Genomic DNA, 9825 nt, shown 5'->3' with positions numbered 1-9825 from the left:
GTATGAACAGCTTCATACAATCCCATACGTTCTATTTTGACACATAGTTACCGCCTAGCGTTTTCGCGTCCGTGCGAACGCTCGCTAATACCTTGAAAATGTATCGTGGTGGGACCGTGTTTATTGCTCTCAGGCGGAACGCCTTTTGTTAAGCAATTGCCAAATATAATTGCCCTTGCACGGGCGATTTTTTAACGCGCGTTTAAAAACGGTTCAAATAAAACAAATGAATTAACGTGTATCTGTTTATACGGTAGCTTTTTTGTCGCGCACTGTTGCATTTTGAACACTGAGTAAACAAAATAAGAGTTATTTTTAAAGCGTTTGTCGCTCTAGAGCCGGCAACGTTTAGTTTTACGTTATAAAGCGCCCGTGTGATTCTTATCAAGGTTATCTTTATGTTGTTTTAAAACAACTTTACGTTCGAATACACTACCTCAAAGAATAGAGTTACTAAAGAGATGTAACCTTTTTCGTCGATACTATATTATTTATTTTAAGTAAGTAGATAGTATTCTTTGAGGATGAAAAACGTACTTGTAGAAATGTATATTGCATTTTCTACGAGACCAAAATAATTTTTAATGTAATATAATATTTTCGATTTCCACATACAAATTGTTTCGTTATCCATTTGTCTAGAAAATATACGATCGTCAGCAAATATCGCGTTTCTTACGAGATAAACTTTGACCTTTCCTGTAATATGTCCAGAGGTCGTATATTACAAGGTTTTCTCTTATTCTAAAACTTCGCTTCTAACAATTTAGTGGCTAGAGATATGTAGCATAAAAAATATATATAAGTAATCGAATTTCTTGTAGATTGTTTTGGAAAAATGGTCGAGTTTTAATCCGAGATTTCAGAATTGTTATTTGGTTTATTTATCTTTATTTAAAAGTTAAATTGTATCTTTTATGTTTTTCCACGTAACTGAGGAGAAACTTTCTACAGTATCTTTTTGCCGGCACCGTTATTAAGACCAACAGTTCTAAAAGTTAAATGTTGTGCTATTTTTATTTCCTAATATTAACTGTAGATTGAGATAAAAAATAAATGAACTGTAATGTGCTTTCGATGCTGTTTAGACTGTCAGTTTCCATCGCCGAAACATGTGTGGAAAAACATGTTTTTTCTCTGTATATCAAATAATATAAGATTTAATCCTTACTCGCCTCCGTATATGTCGACGCGTAATTTAAAAAAAAATAACTATTAGTATATGTGTTCTTCCAGATTAATTTTTAAAATCTGTTGCAAATTTCAAAGAGATCCGTTGAGCCGTTCTTGAGATATATATTATCAAATATTCATCTATACTATATATATAACTTTCGCAGTTATATTACTACAAATTTAATTTCATGAATTGTGTTAACATTAACATGAGGTGATGAACTTGATTGTTGTTAATACAAGATTTTCTTGCAAACCTCTGATCATACGAATCACCCTTTTCAATCCGATACTTATTAAAAGGTTAATGTCGAGTTCAAATGGCTCAATAAGACATCCAGCCCAAACATTATTGGTGGTAATTTGCTTTTATTAACTTTCAATACATTATTTTGTCATCCACTTGCCCTCATCCCTTATGGAGAGTCGGCACAGTATGTGCTGCTCTTCCATACATCTCTATCAGCCGTCATATCTGAATTCACTCCTTTCTTAAGCATATCCTCTTTCACACAATCCATCCATACTTTCTTCGGTCTTCCTCTTCCTTTGTAGCCATCTACATTCAATCTCAACACTTTCTGGTTTATGTCCCCATCATTTCGTCGCATAACATGTCCATACCACGCTAACCTTTTGCTTCTCAATTTCTCCACCACTGGCGCTACTTTCAAACTTCCTCTAATGTACACATTCTTAACTTTATCCAATCTTGTCACACCACACATCCATCTTAACATACGCATCTCAGCCACAAGCAATCTCCTTTCATCCGCAACTTTGGTGGCCCAGCATTCAGATCCATACAATACGACAGGTCTTATGTCAATACATAATTTTGTATGAACTGAAATTATGATACATGATTTATTAAAAGATATAACCAGTTACTAATAGTATAAATGCAAAAGATATATAAATGGATTTTTTTACTACTTATCTCAATAACGTTACAATAATTCTCGCTGAAATATGGTACAGTTTTAGAACATATTCATATGCCATTTGTTTTAATTCCATGTGGTCAGAGTCGCGGGCGACAACTAGTCTATTATATTAATGTTAAAAAGAGAAATAATATTTTTTTTTTGGTATGTATTGAAATAACTCAAAAACTAAACCGATTTCAAAAATTCTTTTATCATTAAAAAGCTACTTTTTTTAGTGAACTAGCTTTCACCCGCGACTCCGTCCGCGTGAAATTAAAAGTAATATAAAAAATACCCTATGTTACTAACTGACAACGGAGCTTTTTGGTGAAAGAATTTTTGAATTCGGTCCAGTAGTTTTTGAGTAAATTCATTACAAACAAACAAACGAAGTTTTCCTCTTTATAATATTAGATAACAAGTCGCTAGCGACATTTAGTTATTTATAAACCAAACTATGTATGTTCTCTGTCATACCAGTCATCTCTATTGTCAACTTTGGCCTTGACAACAGGCTATTGTGGGAAAATCTATTGTTTTTCATGTTTCATAACACATCTTATGTTTAGGTTCACGAACTATCAGCAGAGAAGTTAAAGAGCCGCGAAGTTGTCCATATCGATATCGCAAACGACCCTCTGCCGTCCGCCGATTACAAGCCGGAAACCGACCCGACTAAGTTCAAGTCGTCGAAGACGGGACGCGGACCCCTCGTTGGGCCTAACTGGAAGAATGATGTCAAACCAGTTATGACATGCTACAAGCTTGTTACCGCAGAGTTCAAGTGGTTTGGTCTTCAGGTATGTTGTTGGAGAGATTCAACTTTCAACTAGAGGAGACATAGATGAAATTTGAAACATTTTTTACAGGATCGACTAAAACTATCTATAGGTCCTCAAAAACATATCAAAAAATAATTGTATTGTAATTAATTACCAATATTTGACGTTTTAGAGAGTCGGTGGCTCAGTGGTTTAAGCACTTCTAGTAATCTACACGTCTTGGGTTTGAATCCCGTTATGTACCAATGTGATTTTCGATTATTTGAATTTTCTTATGTACATTATTTACCCGACGTTCTTACGGTGAAGGAAAACATCGTGATGCCTGCACATATCGGCGAAGAAATTCAAAGATATGTGTGAAGTCAACCAACCCGCGGTTGGTTGCTGCAAAAAACATAGCAGCAGGAAATAAAGAAAATAGTAAAAAAAAAAACCAACCCGCGGTGCAGCGTGGTTGACTATGGCCTAGTCACTCTAACTTAGGGTAGGCTCCGAGCCCCTCGGTGGGGACTAGTAGTGTGCTGGTGATGATGACGTGTCATTTAATAAAATTTAAATGTTTAATTTTGTAAAACTCTAGTTTATTTTATAATTAAAAATAGAGCTTGTTATAATTTTGTAAAATGTTTTATAACATGTCTCAAGGATGGCACTAAACTTGACAACTGACATAGTACCTTTCAAATAAGTTACCGGTTTTTTTTTTACTCTTTTTTTACTCTTCTATTTCTTAAATGTTTTTGGTTATCCTTTAGCTTAGAATTTGTTTTTTTTCTATTTCAGAGCAAAGTTGAAAATGTGATTCAAAAGTCGGAGCGACGGCTTTTCACCATCTTCCATAGGTAAGATAATAATTATTTAATATCTGTGGAGAAATCACATTCGTCAGAAAAACTCCCGACTTAAGTCTTTATTGATAGAGCAAACACTTGTTACATTCGTTTCAATATTATCTATACTCTACACTATTATAATAAAGCGTAAACACACACTTCTTTGTTACCTAAGATGTCAGTAATTACAGCATATTTTTGAATAATTCTTTTTTTAATAAAAAGCCCTACACTTACGTCACGCTATAGGCTATATTTTTTCACGCCATTAAACTTAGTTGATAAGTAAATTGGATAAAAATCCTAATATGGGAAAGAGACCATAAGTTGCTGCCAACATCAAGGAAGCAAGATTGCTAAGGTTTTTCATGTCATGTCATTTTGACATTTGCAATTGATAATTTGACACATGTAAACAATATAATAAATTTTTCATAATTTTACGCCGAGAAGTCGTACGGGAACAGATAGTACTAAAATATATATCCAATCGTAACTGTAAATGCAGGTATTATATCGTAAAATATAACATGTGCCATTAAAGTATTGTAATGATTAAAAGTGCTTATCGTAATCTATAGATTGTGCGGTCTTACGATCGTTAAATTGTTTACACAGTTTATTTTACAATTTTCTTGGAATTTTTTTTAATAATATGGTTCGTAATATATCATGATATGAGAAATATATAAACGTGGACTTATTTTGCAGAATAACATAGTCAATACACAATTTACTTATATTTTTTTACCCGACTGACAAAAGGTTATGTTAAGAGTAATTTTTTTCGCGGGTATATTTTTTATGTATTTGAGTTTGTATGTTTGTAAATTTCACTGTAACGGCCCACAGCCTAATACTGAACTTATTTGGACGAACAACATAGAGTATATTATATCGATAAAAATACCTATAGAGGATGTGAGAATTCAAATAAAAAAAAATCGAGTTTGAAACACTCGCGCCATTACTATTAGATCACTATTAGATTTAGTCAGTCAGGTGTTAGAGTAAGGTTAAATTACTTTTAAAATTGTTACATATTTTTTATAACACACTAGCTGTTCCCGTGCGGCTTCATCCGCATAAAATTATGAAAATTTTATTTCATTGTTTACATTTGTCAAATTATCAATAGCAAATGTTAAAATGACATGACATGACAAACCTTAGCAATCTTGCTTCCTTGATGCAGCAACTTATGGTCTCTTTCTCACATTAGAGTTTTTATCCAAAATGTTTACCCCCTAAGTTTAATGGCGTGAAAATATATAGCCTAAAGCGTAACCTAAGTGTAGGGCTTTTTATTAAAAAAATAATTATCCAAAAGTATGTTGTAATTGCTGACATCTTAGGCAACAAAGAAGTGTGGGTTTACGCTTTATTATAATAGTATAGACTTAATAGAATTAAAGATATATTCTTTCAATATTTGTTAGACAAGCGTATTATATTACAGACAAGTGTTCTGTTCGATGGACGACTGGTACGGTATGACGATGGCGGACATCCGCGCCATCGAGGACCGCACCAAGGAGGAGCTGGAGAAGCTCCGCCGCGAGGGCGAGGTGCGCGGCATGCGCGCCGACAACGAGTAGACCTCGGGACACGCCCTCCTCTACACCATTCTCATAAACAGACACTGTACATTGTAACTAACTAACCCCTGAACCCTTAAATACATGATGCATTTATACTTCAGTATTTTCCACACCCAAATAAAAAAAAAATTCTTTATTTTTTCTCTTGATATCTTTTTAATTTACAACCCGTTTCAATTTAGGGTATTTTAGAAAAAATCATGCATTTAAGGGTTAGCCAAATTCGATCTTCAAATGTGCTATCGGCGTAGCCACACACTTGGAGCCTCTAAGTAGTAACTAGCAAATTACCCGCGGTTTTAAACAGGTTTTTTTTTTTAATTTTTACATATATGTATCACTTTGTCAATATCTTCCTCCGTATCCTATTCCTGTAGAACCAGGTTTTTGTCCTCCAAATAAATCTATCAACACTCCCTTCATCTATCTACCCCTATATATTTTTTTTATATATAAAATATCTAAAACACTTTATTGCTCATCTAAACAAAATCATCCATCCAAAATAGATTTTTTTTAGATTGCATTTTTATTTGTATCGATTGTAGTGAAATTTATGGATTTTTTTTTTTCAGTTAGTACCTAGATCATTTTTTAAGTTTGCTTAACTACCTTACAGGTTCTATTGGCTACGTCTATTACACTACTAGGGGTCTAGAATTATCGCCAATAGGGGTTTGGCTCCTAATAAATTGAAATTTCACCAATAAAATTGTATGAAGTTTGTCGTTGAGAATGTGTCGTGGGCGTTGTTTGTTGTCTCGCTCCCGCAATGCCCGAGCCTCGACTTGTGATTGCATATTGACTTAACAAAGTCCTGCTCATTAACTAATAACATCTTAGTACCCTATCTATTTTAGAATCCAACGTGGCGTCGCGCTTTATTAGTAAATTTTTATATTTATTTTGATCATAGATTGCGTAAAACTCATCTCAAGTTGTACGCATTCTATATAGGCATAGTCTATGGAAATTATTGTTTGAAGCGTTTAAAAAAAAAAACATTGTATATTTATGCGATCTCAGTCGAAGCGGGCATGGTTGATTAGCAAAATAATTCACATATGAGAATATTTACGTCTGTAGTCAGTGGTTATAGGTAGTGTTGTTACCTTTCAGAATTACCATTAAAATTTTGAAAATATTACTCTTTAGCAACGATTTTGATGGAGTTATGTCGTTTTTAGATCGGATTTTTCGCTGTTTAGATAAAGTTATTATTTAAGTGAATAAACCTGTCTTGGGCGGGTATTATTTGGCTGTTGTATTATAAATTATCATAGATTTAAAGCAGTTCATGTCGCTTAAATTGCATAAGTGTCGGTGCAATTCTTTTTGTGGCAACACTAACGTCAATGTCACGGGTGTTACAAGGTGAAACTATCAAAATCGGTTGTCGGTTTGTATGTGCTATTTTTGTTGCGAATTGAATTTTATTATTGCAACTGCATGTTTTATTATATAAGTTTGTTGTTTTAACAAATCAGTATTTTTTTTCTTAATATTTGTGTGACATTCCAGATACTATACTGATGTAGATTTTGAATTATCGTTTTGCCAAATAAGAGATGTAATCATTCGCTCTCTTTTAGTATGAAATATTCCATATTGAAGCTGCAATTTGTGCATAATATAAGAATCTAATATATTTATACAAATTGTGAAAACATCTGTTAGAAAATTATAGTTTGTATTTTTTTATGTTCCTTTAAATGAATTAAACCATATTAAGGCGGTAACTTGAATTCTCACAGATTCAAAAGTCATTTAGTATTTTTTTTATTAGAATTCGTCGATGGGGTTTCATAGCGATTCACGCGTAATACAACGTGCACAATAACACGGCACTTGTCAAATGCACCCGATCACCCTACTGCCCTATTCACAGCGATAGACCAAAGCTGTGACGTCACCAGACCCAGCTCGCATGTTATTGTGCACGGGTTGTAATAACAGCATGATTTTTTTTCCTGGCAGTCTTTCGTAGTTTAGACAAGACCCGCTTTTAGCGTTGCATAGTGCTTTTTATTTTTTGTTTTTATATTTTTCTAAAGTTCTTATATAAATGTAAAGTACTTAATTTTCTTAAAACTTTACATTTTACGTCGCTACGTAGTAACGATGTTTTTAGCTCTTTTAATGGTCTTACGGCTGCGACACTTGCTTTTCTATTTGTAAAGTCCAATCACACAATTAAAAATATTTTCATTATAACGGTGCAAGAGTATGAATTGGGCTTATTAATAAGTAATAAATAATTGAAATTGATTGAAAGCTTCCCGCTTTGATATTGTTAAAGCTTTTTTTTGTTGCGGTTACCAAATAAAATTAAGTACACTTCCAGACTTTTATTTTTTTTGTTTTCAAACTGCACACACTTTGCTGTTTGCTAACTCCTTTTTCCTATTTATGTTAGTCTTCGGTTTACTTATTACAACCAATATATTTCATTTTATTAAATCAATAAAATTATATTTATTGATAAAAAACATATATATTAAATAACATATACATTAAACGTATAAAATCAACTTAATTTTCACATTCAAATGTCTTTACTGTGATCTACTGTCGGTACCACGCCATCTGTTAACAGAGATTGTGAACTATTCTGTTTTTATTGAATTTTTTTGGTTTGTTTTTGTATTTTATTGTTAAGTATTAATTAAATTTTTCTTTACTAATTATATAAAGATATGGTTTGTTATATGTAAACCGTTGACTAACAAGAGATAATAGAAATGAAACCCTATTTCCCCCTTCCGTATTTATTTTCCAAATAAATCTATTTTAACAGAAGCACAGTTAATAGAAATATTTACACAATAGAAAGCTAAATTTGTCAATTTCTAAATGTTTAGCTAAATGAAAAATTTTTCTCTCGACGATTTATCTCATCGATATGTAAGTAAATAAAGTATTATATAAAATTAACATTTGTAGTAAAAATGTACCGTCGAGATTTTAAAGGCCAACAAAATAAATATAAATTTAATCGAATAATTTGTCTTTGAATTTTCTACCTGGCCAAACATGTTCAAAGTCACCAACCCTTTAAAACAAACGTAGTGGCATAAAATAAACGTCACATTGCCCAAACGTTAACTAAATTCAGATTGTACTATCAGCTACATAAATGTATACATTTACCAAATTTTAGAAACATGTAAACGCTTTCTATTTCAAAAATATTTATCCACGTATCCGTTAATAGTATGAATTTTTATACGAAGGCAAACAGACTGTTATATTAATATTTTTGAATGGCTTATATAAGTTTCTGAGACTATACATATTATGTAGCTGACTGTACATAGTTCAGGGTAAGTATAAACTCAGTTTATAATAAAAAAAAACTTTTATTATCTTAAGTAAAAGGACGATCACAAATAACATGGCAAACTATAGAGGCACAAGCCGGAACATTTTGATGTGAAATTCGTATCGTATTTGACGAATAAGTATGAGATTTCTGCATTGTCAAAGTAACTAAGAAACTACCACAAATATTTTCATCGTCACCAGCTCACTATAAGTCCCCACCGAGGGGCTCGGAGCCTACCCTAAGTAAGAGGCGACTAGGCCATAGTCAACCACGCTGCACTGCGGCTTGGTTGACTTCACACATTTCTGTGAATTTTTTCGCCGATATGTGCAGGCATCACGATGTTTTCCTTCATCGTAAGAACGTCGGGTAAATTATGTACAAAATTCGAAAAATCGAAATACACTTTGGTACATGGCGGGATTCAAACCCAAGACCTATAGATTACAAGTCAAGTACTTAAACCACTGAGCCACCGACGCTCTCACAGATATTTTAATGTGTGAAAATTCTGGCAGCTGATATTAAACATTTTCGTTGAGAAAGGTTTCGAAATAATCGTATTATTGGTCGTCAAATTTCACAATACGTTTAAATGAAGTTTTACGTAAGTTAGTTTTACACCCGAACTGCTCACATCGACAAATACAACACAAAATTCTGGTCAAATTCTTTCTTGCTTGAGCCTCGGATTACTCCAAAGATGTCAAACATATTAAATAAAAAATATTTCTCCCATTTACAATCTTAATCTAAATAATACAAGACACCAGTAAAATTCAGAACCAATGTAATAATATAATTTACTCTCTTATCTTATATATTTTCTTATAAATCTTTTCAAAGATAAAGCAATTACAATATACAGGTTTTTCGGCAGTGGAAACAAGCTATCAAGCAACACCGAACATCAACATAATAAATATTTAATTTTTATTATCTACAAATGAGATCTTGCTACAAAACATACAAAGGAAACTAACGGCTGAATACTAAAACGACATTTTAATAGCAGCGTCTTAAATAACAAGGCCATTCTTACTCAAAATTATATTAAAATCTTGACTTCTGTCAGATTGTAAACAGCGCAGATTCGTTTCAGAATCACGCCGAGTCGGAAAAGTCTAGCTGACTACCAGTGATATGTTAATAACTAACCTAAAAGTACAGAACAAG

At 32.8% G+C, this 9825-nt stretch overlaps 1 protein-coding gene across 1 annotated transcript in view; it reads left to right on the top strand.

Moving 5' to 3' along the window:
- Window positions 1-7675, top strand: part of LOC106108540 (phosphatidylinositol transfer protein alpha isoform) — a 21378-nt gene extending 13703 nt beyond the window's left edge. Inside the window, exons 6-8 of the mRNA XM_013289734.1 lie at window positions 2675-2905; window positions 3674-3732; window positions 5183-7675. Coding sequence (XP_013145188.1) covers window positions 2675-2905; window positions 3674-3732; window positions 5183-5321 — 429 coding nt within the window. The 3' untranslated portion in view covers window positions 5322-7675. The remainder of the gene's footprint in view (window positions 1-2674; window positions 2906-3673; window positions 3733-5182) is intronic.
- The last annotated feature ends 2150 nt before the right edge of the window (window positions 7676-9825 follow it).

The sequence above is a fragment of the Papilio polytes genome, unplaced genomic scaffold, assembly GCF_000836215.1.
Source record: "Papilio polytes unplaced genomic scaffold, Ppol_1.0 DF824269.1, whole genome shotgun sequence".
Classification (NCBI taxonomy): Eukaryota; Metazoa; Arthropoda; class Insecta; order Lepidoptera; family Papilionidae; genus Papilio; species Papilio polytes.
This window is presented reverse-complemented; position numbering and strand designations above follow the sequence as displayed.